The 14,583-nt window shown below is 53.6% G+C and overlaps 1 protein-coding gene across 5 annotated transcripts in view; it reads left to right on the top strand.

Annotated features, from left to right (window-relative positions):
- Window positions 1-14,583, top strand: part of UROC1 (urocanate hydratase 1) — a 40,687-nt gene continuing 26,104 nt past the window's right edge. For 3 of the 5 annotated variants that reach the window (XR_006885401.1, XR_006885400.1, XR_006885399.1), the window contains exons 1-8: window positions 7-205; window positions 6,815-6,945; window positions 8,023-8,116; window positions 9,057-9,116; window positions 9,454-9,582; window positions 9,718-9,779; window positions 14,163-14,229; window positions 14,316-14,459. Coding sequence is in view for 2 of the 5 variants with exons in the window: in XM_046640707.1 (XP_046496663.1) it covers window positions 80-205; window positions 6,815-6,945; window positions 8,023-8,116; window positions 9,057-9,116; window positions 9,454-9,582; window positions 9,718-9,779; window positions 14,163-14,229; window positions 14,316-14,459 (813 nt within the window). In the remaining 3 variants the exon portion in view is untranslated. Of the gene's footprint in view, window positions 206-6,814; window positions 6,946-8,022; window positions 8,117-9,056; window positions 9,117-9,453; window positions 9,583-9,717; window positions 9,780-14,162; window positions 14,230-14,315; window positions 14,460-14,583 lie in introns of all 5 variants that reach the window. The other 2 variants (XM_046640707.1, XM_046640699.1) reach the window with 2 other exon arrangements.

The following is a 14,583-nucleotide window of genomic DNA, read 5'->3' as shown; positions in this document are numbered from 1 at the left end:
CCGCCCACCTGGACCTTGACTGCCCAGTCTCTTCCTGGCCTCCCCACAGAGCTAACCTCCATCTCAGCCTCCGCTAGACATGTCCAGTCTCCAGGCACTGTGCTCCGGCCTGCCCCTGTGGCCTCTACCCGAGAACCGGGGCCGCCAGGCTGGGGTGCCACATGCCCCCGTCAGGACCCCACGCCTCAGCCCTGCTGAGGAGCAGGTAAGAAGTTGGGCCCCATTCCTGTGGGGACCTTTGCTCTCTGGGTGGTCCCAGTGGGGTTCTCTACTTCCTGCTCTCTCTGCAGGAGCTGCAGCTCCTCAACTCAACGCCCCCCACCCCCGCCCTCCAGGAGCTCCCAGTGCGGGGGCAGTGGGGTGTGGACCAAGGTGTCCCAGACTCCATCACACCCCATATCCCTCATTCTCTCCCCAATGGCCCCCCCTTCAGGGCGGGATTACTGTCCCCATTTATTCATGAGGACCTGAGGCTCCAGGTCACTCAGCCAGTCAGTGGTGGCCCTGTGGGGGCCTCCAGTCGGAGGAGTGGGGGGCCGGTGTGCAGTGCCGAGAAGGCACAGCAGCCCACCGCGAGCCCTCCTGCCCCAGACAGCCAGGACCGTGCAGCTGTACCCGTAGCAGGGCAGCTCTTGTTTCCGTTTGTGTCCCTCCCCTCAAATCTTCAAGGTCTTTTGCAGCTGCGGGGCAGCACCAGTGGGGGATGGATGAAATGAAGTGGGTGACCCATTATAGAAATAGTTCTCGCCTTTTCCTTTACTAAAAATTACTCAGGAAGTTTGGGGGCTGGCCGGTGGCCCAGTGGTTAAGGTCGTGTGCTCTGCTTCCCCGGCCCAGGGTTTCCTGGTTCGGATCCTGGGCGCAGACATGGCACCACTGTTTAGGCCATGTTGAGGCAGCATCCTACGTGCCACAACTAGATGGACTCACAACTAAAATATATAACCATGTACTGGGGGAATTTGGGGAGAAAAAGCAGAAAAAAAAAAGATTGGCAATAGTTGTTAGCCCAGGTGCCAACCTTTAAAAAAGCAAGATTCCTCAGGAATTTCAGGAACAATGGGAAAAAGAAAATACAAATAGCACAAAGATGAAAAGAGGAGTCCCACCACTCCTGATAAACACTGCTTCGCTTCCGGTGGCTGCCCCCCTAGTCTGTGCGCGGGAGTGGGCGCTGAGGAAGGATGGAAGGAGCGCTGGGGAAGGGTGGGGGTGGGGCGGGTGGCGGTGGGGCCGGGGAAGGATGGGGGGGGGGTGGGTGCAGGGGGGCTCTGGGGAAAGGTGTGGGGGCGGGCCGGGGTGGGGGGGCGTGGGGGGGTGGGGCCGCGGTGGGAGGCGCTGGGGAAGAGTACGGCCCCTCTTGCATGGTCCTTTCGACCGGCCTCAGCCTGGTCAAAGCCGTGGTTATATTTCTCCCCCTTGATCACCTCCCTCCTAGGCGTTAACGCCTCTTCCTCAGGTCCCCGGGGGACGAGAGCTCTGCCACCTGCACATCTCAGATGTGTGATGTTGTGTTGTGCTGGGAGGAGGGCACTGAGGAGCTGGGCCACCTGTCTTTGTCCGTGTACGTCGGCGTTTGCTTGAAGGGCAGAAGCCCTCGGAGTAGGGGTGACTTGTTGGTCTGGGGAGTTTGAGCTGTTGAAGGGCTAAGTCTCCAGTGTGGGTGCTGGCCTCAGCCGGCCTTCAGCTCGGCCTGTGAAATAAGATAGGTATGTAGATGGTGACTCTGCCCGCCCTCCCTTTCTACTGGTACTTGGTCTTTGATCCTGGTTTCTGACACAGGGCTCCTAAATCCTTAGGAATTTCCTGGGTGGTAGGAGTGTCTTTTGTTCTAGAGAGGCCGCTCTCGGCGGGCTCCTGGATGGGGGCTGGTGGCCAGAAAGACCAAGCTATGATTAGAAGTTTGGACAGGTCAGCCCCACCCCCCATCCTCCAGAGACGGGACAGGGGCTGAAAATGGAGTTAATAACTGATCACGCCTACCTGCTCAAGCCTCCATTACCTATGGGGGTGGAGAGCTGAAGAGGGCATGGAAGCTCTGGAGAGGCCTAGGAAGAGACTGAGCCATAATTTGGACCCAGGAAGTCTGGCTCCAGTTCCTACTAGAACTGGCCTAATGAAGGCTGGGCCAGAGCGGGTGCAGGGATGGGGTGATTCAAACAAGGCCAGGCCAATTGGATCATGGCCATCATTTTCGGCAGAAATAGTGACAAAAACTTTCAGGTGGGTGAGGTTTGCCCCACAAGCACGCAGCCAGGTTAGAATGAGAGTAAGGCATAGGCCAAATTCTCTCTCTCACACACACACAGTGTAAACACACACTGTGTACACACACACAGACACTTGTCTGTGAGCTAAACAGAGTCATAGGCCAGTATCCAAGGTGGTCAGCCACCACACAGGAAGGGTTTGCTCATGGCAGGAGAAACCTTCTTCCCGAGGCAGGATTCTGTTACTGAGTCAGTCTCCTAGGGCTGCGGTAACAGCCCACCACAGCATGGTGGCTTTCAAGTATCGCACTTGTGTTCCCTTACAACTCTGGGTGTTGGGAATCTGAAATGGTTTCACTGGGTTAAAGGCAAGAAGTATTAGTGCAAATGCAGGCATGTTGAAATCATACTTGTTCTTTTGCTTCCCCTGTTGGGTCTCGTGATTCTCATTTTTTGGCACAAATATTACATATCAGATTGTCCTAGTTTATGTTTTAAAAGTTCATAATCTATTTTTAGTAGCATTAAGTATTTTATAAAATGTCAAGTTAGAAAAGTATATGCAGGGCTGGCCTCATGGTGCACCGGTTAAGTGCGCACGTTCCACTTCAGTGGCCCGGGGTTCACCGGTTCGGATCCTGGGTGCGGACATGGCACCGCTTGGCAAGCCATGCTGTGGTAGGCGTCCCACATATAAAGTTGAGGAAGATGGGCATGGATGTTAGCTCAGGGCCAGTCTTCCTCAGCAGAAAGAGGAGGATTGGCAACATATGTTAGCTCACGGCTAATCTTCCTCAAAAAAAAAAAAAAGGAAGAAAGAAAAGTATATGCAGCAGAGCTGCGTTCCTTCTGGAGGCTCTGAGGGGAGGATCCCTTTGCTTGCCTTTTCCAGCTTCCCAAGGCCACCTGCAGTCCTTGGCTTCTGGCCTCTTGCTCCGCCTTCAAAGCCAGCAGCATAGCAAATTCACATCTCTCTGGCTCTGAGCCTCCTGCTTCCCTCTTGGAAGGATTCTTGTGGTTGCATAGGGCTGACCTGGATAGTGTGGGATCATCTCCCAACTAGAAATCCTTGTCTTAATCACACCTGCAAAGTCTCCTTTGCCGTGTGTTGTGACATATTCATAGGTTCTGGGGAATAGGACGAAGACAGCTTTGGGGGCCGTTATTCTGCCCACCATACCATCAGGAATTCTCCAACCCAATGGCTGAACATGGGACCTTTTATGAATCAATCCTCTGGCCCTAAGGGCGCAGGCTGCTAAGCTTGTTAGATTCTTATGCCTGTTAAGCATAGAAGACGATTTTCCCGAACTAAGGAAAAACATGAAATTGCAGATGAAAAGATAACGTTTATCCTCAAAAGAAGAGAAAAGGAGACATGTCTAGGCTAAATTAGTGAATTTCAGGGATAAAGAAAATTTCAGTGGTCTTAAGATGGAAATCTTATACCAGGGAGAATGTGGGAAACAGCTTTTGTGCTGTGCTTAGGATTCAAGAACTTTCCAGAATCCCCTTGATGTTTATGGCACACGTGCATTCCTTTTAGAACAGACTGATGTTAGTACAGCCTTTAAAACATTTAAAGAGTGGCCAGGTCCATTCTATCGATGATACAATTTAAAAATCATTAATTTTGACGGGAACCTTAATTTTGCTTTTTCGAGTTATATACACTGTTGCAAAAGCATTTGACTCTGTTCAGCCCGGGCCCCCCTCCATCTAGCATCTTAGTGAGATGCCAGGCTCACCCCAGTAAGGAAGCAGCAGTGCTGGGAAACGGGAACACGGGGTTGCAGACTGTGGCTGCCACCTTTTGGCAAGTTATGAAATTGGTTAGGGTGTTGCATTCAGTATTTGTTAGAAAATGAAATGCAAGAAGCTAGAATAGGGTAGACTATATTAGGACCCGGGTAGTAAGGTCAAGTCTTGTGTGTGTGTGTGTAATAGATATTGCTTTTGAAACTTTTCTTTAAATGTTCAGTTTCGCTTGGCAAGCTCTGATTAGAAGCTGTGTTCCCGAACCAGGCTTGTTTGGCCTGCCACGCAGAACGCCCATCACTGAGATGGCAAGTTTGCCGCAAAGAAAGGGGTTATTCATGAGGCAGTGAAGCAGGGAGAGGGGAGCACAGATCTCAAATCTACCTCCCCGAAAATGGGGATTAGGGACGTTTATGGGATAAAAGGGCAGGGTGGTGTGAAGTGTGGGATGGATGGTTGGAGGTGAGCAGGAGTAAGGTAACTGAGGATCTGGGCAGGCGTGGCCCAGCTTCATGGCTCCTCATAGGACATGTGTTCACAAAGTCGTGGCCTCAGCATGATCTGAGGGTGGAGTTTTCGGCCCTCTGGCATCAAAGGGTGCCTGTCAGTTGATGAGTCAGTGATCTTAACTGGCCTCAACTGGACCAGGAGTCGACTCTCAGTTCCTGAAAAACAGCTTAAGCATGCGTTACCATGGTGACCAAGCATCAGAGCTGCTGTCTGTAGGTTGGGCTTTGGTAATGCGCTATCTGACTGCTTTTGCAAATAACTAACTGAGTATAGTTAAAGCAAGTTGGCCCCTGGTTTCAGCTGTACACAAGGAAAAAACGAACAAACAAAAACCAGTCTTTGTGATGAAGTGTAACGTTCACAGAAAGCAGCTGAAATCACCTGTGCACAGGTGTGCCCCTCACAGACGCACGGGCAGAAAGGAGGGGCTGCGACCCCGAGGGCCCGCTGCCCTGACTCCTGAGCGCACCCCTGAACCTTGCTGCTCTTGGAATCCCAGGCTGCAAGCTGTGCAGTGCGCCCCTTTTGCGTTGGCTTCTTTCTCCCAAGCTCACGGCGGGAGAGTCATCCTCCTGCTGCACAGAGCTCTGGATTGTTCATCCTCGTTGCTGTCCTGCAGCCATTCCCGAAGTGGGGCCCCTGGGCCAGCAGCAGCAGCGTCACCTGGCAACATGTCAGAGATGCAAGTCAGAGACTTCGGGAGGCCCAGCCCTGGGCTGCACAGACCTGGGCGATGGTGATGGCCGCTGGAGTTTGAGCGCCTCCTGCTGGGGCGTATTCCAGCCACCATCCTGGAGAAGCTCATATTCCTGATCAGGTTTTTCTAAGGGAGAAGGGAGTCTGTGCTTTTATTCCATGTGAAAATTAAATGAGGGAACGGCTCTGCAAACCTTTCCAGTTTCTATAGCTCCCTGAGCTGGTGTTTTCCCTCGTTATCTGGTCTTGCCCTCAGCTCCTTCCTGAATTATCCCTCTCTTTCTCTCTCCTCCTGCCCCACCCCACCCCTGAGGCCCCCAGTGACACCCTTGTCATTCCATCCTGGGGACATGTCTTAGCCTGGGCTGTGTTGGACCTCTGGGTGCACTGGACTGGCTGTCCTCCTTCTCCACCCCTCTGCCCTCGTCCCTAGGGCGCCTGTGCTCCTGACTGAGCTCCCAGCTCCTGGTCTCCCTGGGTGGCACTTCTGCCACTGCCCCAATACTGATGTCCTCAGGGCCCAGTCCTGTGCCCTAGGCACTTCCCCTGTCGCCTCCTGCCTTCCACCACATCTCCCCTCAACACACACGTGTTGAATGAATGAATGAATAAATTCGTCACACCCAGCTCCTCATCTCCCCTCACCCCCAAAGTGGTTTGTTCTCCAGGGTCAGCTGGTTGAATAAATGGCTTCAATGTGCACCCGTGCACCAGGTCATCACCCTGGGCCCCTCCGCCTTCGCCTGCTCCCACCATCAGGATCCAGTCCTGGTGTTGGAAGGAAGAGGGCTGTGAAGGGTCCGCCAGGACTCTGGCCCTCCTTAAGCTTAGCGAGACAGATTGGAAGCAAGGAAACAAACCGTAGAGCGCTGACAATGTAAGGCTTGGGAAGGAAACAAAGATGGGGAGAGAGGCTGGCAGTCAAGAAGGCGGAGTCAAGGCAGGCCTCTGAGGAGGGGCCTGGGGCCGAGGCCTGGGTGAAGCCCCGCCCTCCGAGAGAAGGCGGGGTGGTGGCGGGGATTCAGGCCGAGGGAAGGGTGAGTGAAAGGCCCTGAGGCAGGACAGGAGCAGCCGGTGTCTGGAGAGGCCTGACGGCTGTGGGGTGTGGGAGTTGGGGCTGCCTTCCCTGGTGGGACGAGGAGAAGCCCTCGAAGGTTCCTCCTGAGAAGAGCTCCCCGGGATCCGCGGGCTCTCCCTCCAGAGCTGCAGGCATGCAGTTGAGCACCGCCTGAGGCTGCTGACCACACTGTGTGCTGCTGGAGGGTGCTCCCCCTGCGCTTGACAAGGTGCCTGTGGGACCTGCAGGCCTGCTTTTCCTCCTCTTGAGTCTGCATCTCTCACTGCAGTCTCGAGCCTCAGAGCAGACCCATCTCTGGTCCTTGCCTGGGGTCAAGGCACTTGATCCCCAGTATGTGGAAAAGAGAGGGACTAGAGGTCTGCCCATGTGAAGGGGGAGGGCAATCCAGGAAGGCTTCCTGAAGGAGGTGACGTTGTAGATGGGCCTGGGGTGAGAACTAGGCAGTCTCTGAGTGGCACCGTATGTTTCTGAGTGGAGCAGAGGCAAATCCAGGTGAGGACAAAGGATGGCCCATCCTGGAGCCCTGCACCGCCTGCTGCCCCTCACCGCTCTCCTCCTGCAGCTGGCACTGAGGAACGCCCTGCGCTACTTCCCCCCGGACCTCCAGGAGCTGCTGGCCCCTGAGTTCGCCGAAGAGCTGCGACTGTACGGGCACATCTACATGTACCGGTTCTGCCCCAGCATTGAAATGAGGTGAGCACCGGAAAGCGCACTTTCAAAGGGGGCGCGGAGCGGGGCTACCAGGAGGGGTGCTGGAGGTCAGGTGCCCGGGAGAGCCAGCAGGAGGGGGGCACATCCGGCTGTGCACCAGGAGCCCCTTGCACGTGGCATGCCGAGCTGACGCACTCGCGCAGAGGGGGTGGCTGCGTTGTCATCTGTGGCGTCTGCAGCCTGGGGCTGGTCTCTAGATACGGGATCCTTATCAGATGGGTCTCTGCCCACCGTCCTGGGCAGTCAGTTCTGTGCAATTCTGGAGCCAAACTGTGTACAAAATCCCTTTCTAAACTTCACATCTTGCCGTCCTGCCAGAGGGTGAGGAGAGGGGTCTCTGTGCATCTTCACATGCTCAGGGTCCCCATTAGGGGTCTCAAGCTGAATCATGCGCGGCACTGGAGGCCCTGTGAGAGCGTGGCTGGCTGGCCTTACCCAACACGGTGGATTCGGTAGTTTTAGGGTGGGGTGGGAGGGTCTGCCTTTCTCACAGTTCCCAGATGCTGCTGCCCCTGCCCAGGGGTCACACGCTGAGCACCGTTGGTCTTGAATGTGCCAGAAGCCAGACTTGTCTGAGACTACCTAGGGACTGTTGTCCTCCCCATAAAGCAGGAGCCGTGTCCCCTCATTCCTGTCAGGGTCTGCTGGCCTGCACCTGCTCTGGAATCAGTGCCCAGGAACCCTGGTGACATGAAGAAAAGAAGGAATAAGTAAACTCTGCCCAGGGTAGAGGCTTCTGGAAAGCAGCCATCAGCTTTGCCTCAAAGTCAGCTTTCTCCCAGTTGGAGCCTGCCAAGTAGGAAGGAAGGGTGGCCCAGGTGGGCTCGGGCCCTACTCCCCACCCCTAGAAGGGGGAGCACAAAGCCCAGCATGAGCCCCTTGGTAGCTTGGAACCACCTCCTGCTAGGAGCTTCTTGGCGACTTGTGCAGGACGCAGGTCTGGCTGTCCACCCCTGTGTGGCCAGGTGCTGGGTTGTGGCCAGTGTGGGCCTGAGCTCTGCCAGAGGGAAGCCTGGTGCGCTCCCATCCTCATGCCTGGCCACTGGCCTCCCCTTGCAGGGCCTACCCAGTTGAGCAGTACCCCTGCCGGACGAGAGCCGCTGCGGCCATCATGCACATGATCATGAACAACCTGGACCCTGCCGTGGCCCAGGTAACGGCTGGGGGAGCCAAGGCCTGGGGGCCAGCGCTGTCCAATAGAAACATGATGTGACCCGCACATGTAATTCCTTTAAGATTTGTACTTAGAAATAATGATCGATTCACAGGACGTTGTAAAGATAGTGCAGAGAGGACCACATACCCCCTCCCAGCTTCCCTCAGTGGTACATCTTCCATCTCTATAGCAGAGCATCGGCACCAGGACGTCAACGTTGGTACAATGACACACGTGTAACTGTAAATTTTCTAATAGCCACATGAAAAAGTAAAAAGAAGCAGATTTAATACTGTATTTTGTTTATCCCAATATATTCAAAATATTATCATTTTAACATGTAATCGATAAAAAAATTATTGACATATTTCACAATCTTCTTTCCTACTAAGTCTTTGAAATTGGGGTGTATTTTACACTTAGAGCATATCAAACGAGCCGTGGCTCAAGGGCTTGATAGCCACACGTGGACATGGCCGCACATGCCTGTCACAGGCATCCTCGAGAGCCGGTCTGTGCACCGGATGCCCACATCTGAGAAAGGATAGCCTCTGCGGGAGTGAGTCCCAGGGTCATACTTGAGGGCAATACATCCCTGGAATCTGGCCACTGTGCCTCATGGTCAGAGCTTCTGCAGCCCTGGCCGTGGCCCCGGAACCTGGTCACAGAGTCCTGACATTGACCCCAGGATGAGTTCCCAAAGTGACCTCAGACCCAGCTCTGACCCTCACCCCAAGCCACGCCCTTACCCCACAGATGGGCCAGTCTTCCGACAGAGGCCTCTGTCCCTGGGTCTCGTCCCCTCTGGCTTCTCCCCCTGCCCCCCCCAACTCCTTCTTCAGGGGCTGTGGGCCACCGTGCCCTGTTGAGCCCAGTGCAGGGATGGGGGCCCTCCCTTCCCAGGCCCTCAGCTCAGACAACACTGCGTCTTCTCCAGTTTCCCCAGGAGCTCGTGACCTATGGAGGAAATGGGCAGGTGTTCGGCAACTGGGCTCAGGTATGCTGGCCTGGCCCTCACTCCCAGGCCTTTCCCCCAACCACGTCCTCTGCCTGGAAGGAGCTTACAAACTCACAGCTCAGGACTCAGGTCTCTGCTCCCCGGATGCCTGAGATGCCATCACTGGAGCCTCTTTGGGGATGTTGAAGGTCCTGCGGGCAGGAGTGGCATTACTGGGGGCCCCAGGAGCCGCTGGAGTGCAATGGAGACCTGGAGGGACAGAGGCACCAGGGGGGACTCCCAGGGCTTGTGGGGGCCTCTGGGCCTGGTTGGTGACTTGAGGCCTGTTGTGGGGCCCCCACTAACAGAGCCCTCTGTGCTTTGCTCTCCTCTGCAGTTCTGGCTGACGATGTCCTACTTGTCACAGATGACAGAGGAGCAGACCCTGGTCATGTACAGTGGACATCCGCTGGGCCTCTTTCCGAGCAGCCCTGGTGCCCCTCGGCTGGTCATCACCAATGGGATGGTAGGTCTCGGGGCAGCTGGGCACAGAGCCTGCCCGGGGGCAGCAGGGAGAACCGGGTGTTCCTGACACTTGCTCAGCCGTCATTTCCGAGGGCTCTGTGCTGCCCCAGCCCTCGGCTCCGTCCCTCTCTTCCAGGTCATTCCCAACTACTCCTCCAGGACAGAGTATGACAAGCTCTTTGCCATGGGGGTTACAATGTAAGTCGCTATTTCAGTTTATACTATGGCGTTTCCACCTTAGCCGTCGTTGACCTTAAAAGCAGAAGAGCCACTCATTTTGCCAGCTAAATGAGTTTATTCAGGGATAGCAGAAGAATTGTAACTCAGGACGTGCAAACTGTGGCAAAATCATAGGCAAGTCCAGAGAACAAAGGAGAGGGACTTGCTTTTATAGAAGAAAGGGCGAAGTTGGGAGGGGCTGTTTTGAACAAAAGTCCCCTGGAGGAGAGAGAGCGTTCAGGGTGGTGACAGCTGCTTAGCGGCTGGGCTGTTGCTGGGCAGGGGGGTCTCCCCTCCTCCTGCTGGCATGGTGACTGACCTGCTTCCTCCCGGAGCTGTGCGAGAAGCTGCGACAGCCGGTGTGTGCACCAGAGCTCCCCCTTCAGGGCTTCCTGGCCTCACTTTGAAGGAGATTTTCCTTTATTCATTTCACGCCATGCTTCATTATAAAACAATGTAGCAATGCTAAATACAGTTTTCAAAACCACTTCCAATCACAGCACTGGAGCACAATTTCATATTTACGTGTTCCCTACTAGTTTTCATGGATATGCTTACAATTTTTATATACTTGTAAGCAAGTGAACATACAGTTTGAATCCTTTTCTCCAATATTTTATTATGAATAATTTCAAACATGCAAAAAATTGAAAGAATTTAAAGTGAACACCAAGATTCTGTGATTAACACACTACTCAACTCACTTTATCCCATGTTTATCTTTCTATCTGTCCTCCCATCTATCCCTCCAACTTGGTTTTTGATGCTTCTCAAAGTAAGATGCAAATATTATGGCCTGGAATTCCATATGTGTTTATATTTTTTCTTTTGAGGTGAAATTTATATGTAATAAATGTACACCTTACGTGCACCATTCAATGAGTTCTAACCAATGCGCGCACCTGTGCAGCTCGAACCCCGTCAAGGTGCAGAGCACTACCGTTTTATGTTGTGCAATCAATGCATGCTCTAGACTGAGAATTTGTCCCTCCAACATTGTAAAAGGAGCTACAATGAAGGGAAATCCTCTCCTACCCTGGATTCCCCAGTTCACAGTGACTCCTGTGTCTGCACGCATTTCTCGTGTGTGTGGGTGCAGGTTTAGGTAATGAGCCCGTCATCAGTGCCCTCGGCACTGGCCCTTCTGCTTTGACCTCACAGCCTGGAGCATGCTCATTTGCGGACAGGTGGTCTAACTTACTCTTGTTTTACCTGTGGTGTCAGTTGCACCATTATTTACTTTATTTAGCCCACTTGCCACCTGATTTGGGTCGTTTCCAGTTCTCTGGGATTATGAATACTACAGTGAGTGTCCTGATTCGTATGTCTCTGTGGCTCTCTGGGAGCGTTGCTCTGAGATAAAAACCATGAGTAAAATGTGATCATGTCTGTCGTACCGGGAGCCAATTAAGCAGGCCTCAGGCTAGTTAGCTTTAGCCTCAGCATTAGCGTCATCGTATAATCATAATAATAGTCACCACTGTGTTGTTCCAGGGTTTATAGATGCCATCACATTTAATCCTCTACACAACCCTCTGAACTAGGTACCCTTATTAACCCATTTTGTGGAGGAAGAAACTGAGGCTCAGAAACCCAGGCACTTTTTTGGTTGGTCATAGTTGTTCCTGTTGCTGTTAATGTTATTGCGAGGCCTGAAGACCTCTTCTGTACCAAGAGAAGCAGCCGTGCAGTCAGAGGGTCCACATCCTGGCTCCACTGTTGCCTACTGTGACTTCGGGCAGTTGCTGGACTTCTGCTTCGTAGATTCAGGATGGAGGTTTAAAGAGGGTACAGCTGCAGAGTCACACCTGGTTGGCTGCACCTGAGGGTTGACCCAGGTGCTGTTGGCACTTGACTAAAGAAAAGATGCAAATCGCCAGTAGGGACAGGAAAAAGTTTGTCTAAGCAATCTGAGAACAACTAAATAAAACAAAGCTTTTTCACTCTCAGGCTGACAAAAAATGAAGCTACAGATGGCACCGAGTGCTGGGGAGGCTGTGGGGAAAACAGCAGTCACAGATTGGGGTGGAGTCTAGGTCAGGACAGCAAGGCCACAGGTGGCCAAGAGGGTCATCCAGTGACTGGGGTAAAAGTTCAAAATGGAGAAAATTTGTCCCCACAAATTTACTTCCAAGAGTTATCTTGGGAGCAGCATGCAGCAGGTCACAAAGGATTGAGGCAGAAAGAGTTGACGTCAGTTCCCAGCTCTGCCACGTGTCCCTGTATAACACCAGAACACGGGTCCTGGCCGTAAAGAGGGCATGTTGATGCTCCTGTCTCAGAGAATTGTGTGAGAACTAATGAACTGATAAGGTAACACCCTTAGCACCGGGGCACGAAGGGGGCCCTTGGGCACTCCGCTCCAGTGGACGCAGGCCCACCAGGGAGCACAGCTCTGGCACGGGCTGGGGGTCTGATGGTTTCACCTGCCCCCGATGGAGGTCTGTTATGTTAGCAGTGTTCTTTTACGTTGTGTGATATTCATACCAAACTCAGTACGTTCGTTTCTTGGTGAGTGCAGAGCTGAAAAGCACAACCAAGGCAGAAGTGGGTGAAGGAAAGGTTTATTGCTTTCACAAGCAATGGAGAACACCAGGGACATTTCTCAAAAGCAGTGTCTCCCTGAGCTCAGTGCCAGTAGAGACGTCGTACACAAGAGTTCTGAGGATAATGGGTTTATTTGCTACAACTGTGTAATGACGGTGCTTAACTAGGGCGCCTGTGTAGTGGGTCAGCAGACCCTCACGCACCAAGTGCAAGGTGACACACCATTACAGAGCAAGTTCCAGGCAACTTTTGGACGCTTGCGGCTGGAGCCTTTTGTAGGGGTTTTGCTGCGTTTCTCTGCAAGATGGCAACATCTGTGAGACCGGTACATCAGCTTCTGAAAAACAGCACATTCAGTTTCTCCTTGTCTGGAAAACATTTGACAGACCTTCTCAGTTATTGATGAGATTCTCAGTAACCCTTTCTTTGCCTGGCTCCCCCGTCACAGAAGCAGAGGTTCCAAGTGGACCAGTGCCTTGCCTAAGCTTTGGGACAGGCTTGGCATTCAGACACAGACCTGTGAGAATCAGGGTCCACCCTTGATCCAGAAGAGAGAAGGGGCTGGGGAAAGTTGCTGGGGGGCAGGAGCCCAATAGAGAAGAACAGTGAACTTGAAGTTTACAAGGAAGTAAGCGCTCAAGACTCTCCTTACCTCTGCAGTCCTCTGGGAAGGGTGAAACTCAGGCAAGAGCAAAAGGCTGTCATTCCCGTCACACGGCCCAGATTCCAGTGTTGATGGCTGTCAAGTGATGGGAACAGGCACACTCATGCATTGCTGCTCACAATCCCTCTGAATTTGACGGTATCCATTCATATTTTAAATGTTTGCACTGAGGACCCAGGACCCAGTGCTTCCCGTTTCTGGTTTCTACCCTGGACGGCATGGCCCCTGGGCCCGAGGAGGGGGACAGGAGGTCACTCGCTGCAGTGTTGTTCGTTGTCCGTGTAGCAGAGTTGGAGCCATCCCGATGATCAGTAGGGGAGAGAAGAACATTCTGTGGCTCCTGGTGCTGTGTACTGCGAGCCGTGAAGGCAACGAGCAGGATGTGTGTGTGCTGATGTGCAAAGACCCCCACAGGCGTTGTGTTCAGGGGAAAAACAAGCTTCAGAAACAATACCTACAGAATGAGGCCGTTGATGTGAATAATACTAACAATAATAATAACTCCTCACGCCAAACAGCTCTCTGAATGCCGTTCCCACACAGCACAGTGCACACACCTGAAGAGTGTGGCTCGGAGAGCCCTGACAAGTATGCGTAGCTCGCTCCCCCCTGCTGGCGGGCAGGCTCCCCGAGTGAAGGTCCTTGAGTGGACCCCTGCGGAATGTACTCTTTTTAATGTCTGGCTTCTTCGCTCAGCAGGGTGGCACATGGGAGGGCTCCGTTCTTCTTTGCTGGGTGCATTCCATCATGCTCACTGCAGTTCATCTTCCTCCTCCTGTGATGGGCGCTTCCCCGTCTCAGGGTTGCTGTGAACGATGGTGTGCGCGTCCTTACGTGGGCACAAGCTTGGAAAGTGCAAGTGCCGGTGCTGGGTCAGGTCACACTGAGCGTGCGGTGATGTGGCTAAGTATTCCCCACTGCAATCCTGCCACTGAGACCACAGCTTCTGAGAGAGCGAAACCTGTTTATAGCAGGTCGAGAGGCCAGAGGGCACCAGGAATGGGGACTGTAGCTTTTTCTAAAATGCTTTTTAAGGAGACTGTACTAATGCATTCTGGGGTAACTAAAAATGAGTTTTCGAGCATCCAAAATGGGTGACGGGGAGAAGCTGGGCCTGGGCTCACCTCGCTGCTTGCCTTCTCTGTGGTCAGGTATGGCCAGATGACAGCGGGCAGCTATTGCTACATCGGTCCCCAGGGAATCGTCCACGGCACAGTGGTGAGACAGGGGCCGCGTCTGGCCGTCGGGGATGGGAGGTGGACATCCTGGGAGTGGACAGTGAGCGCCCCACTCTCTCCCTGCAGCTCACCGTGTTGAATGCCGGGCGTCGGTATCTGGGCACCGAGGACCTGGCCGGGAAGGTCTTTGTCACCTCTGGGCTGGGCGGCATGAGTGGAGCTCAGGCCAAAGCGGCAGTCATCGTGGGGTGCATCGGCGTGATAGCAGAGGTGAGCCAGTAGGAGGGCCGAGTCTGCTTCCCACCCACCTCCCCCCATCCTCCTTCCAGAGCCGCTCACAGCCTCACCCTCTCTTCTCTCACCCCTCCTCAAAGCCTCCCAGGCTGGGTCCCCA

This window comes from Equus quagga, chromosome 1 (assembly GCF_021613505.1).
Source record: "Equus quagga isolate Etosha38 chromosome 1, UCLA_HA_Equagga_1.0, whole genome shotgun sequence".
Taxonomy (NCBI): domain Eukaryota; kingdom Metazoa; phylum Chordata; class Mammalia; order Perissodactyla; family Equidae; genus Equus; species Equus quagga.
This window is presented reverse-complemented; position numbering and strand designations above follow the sequence as displayed.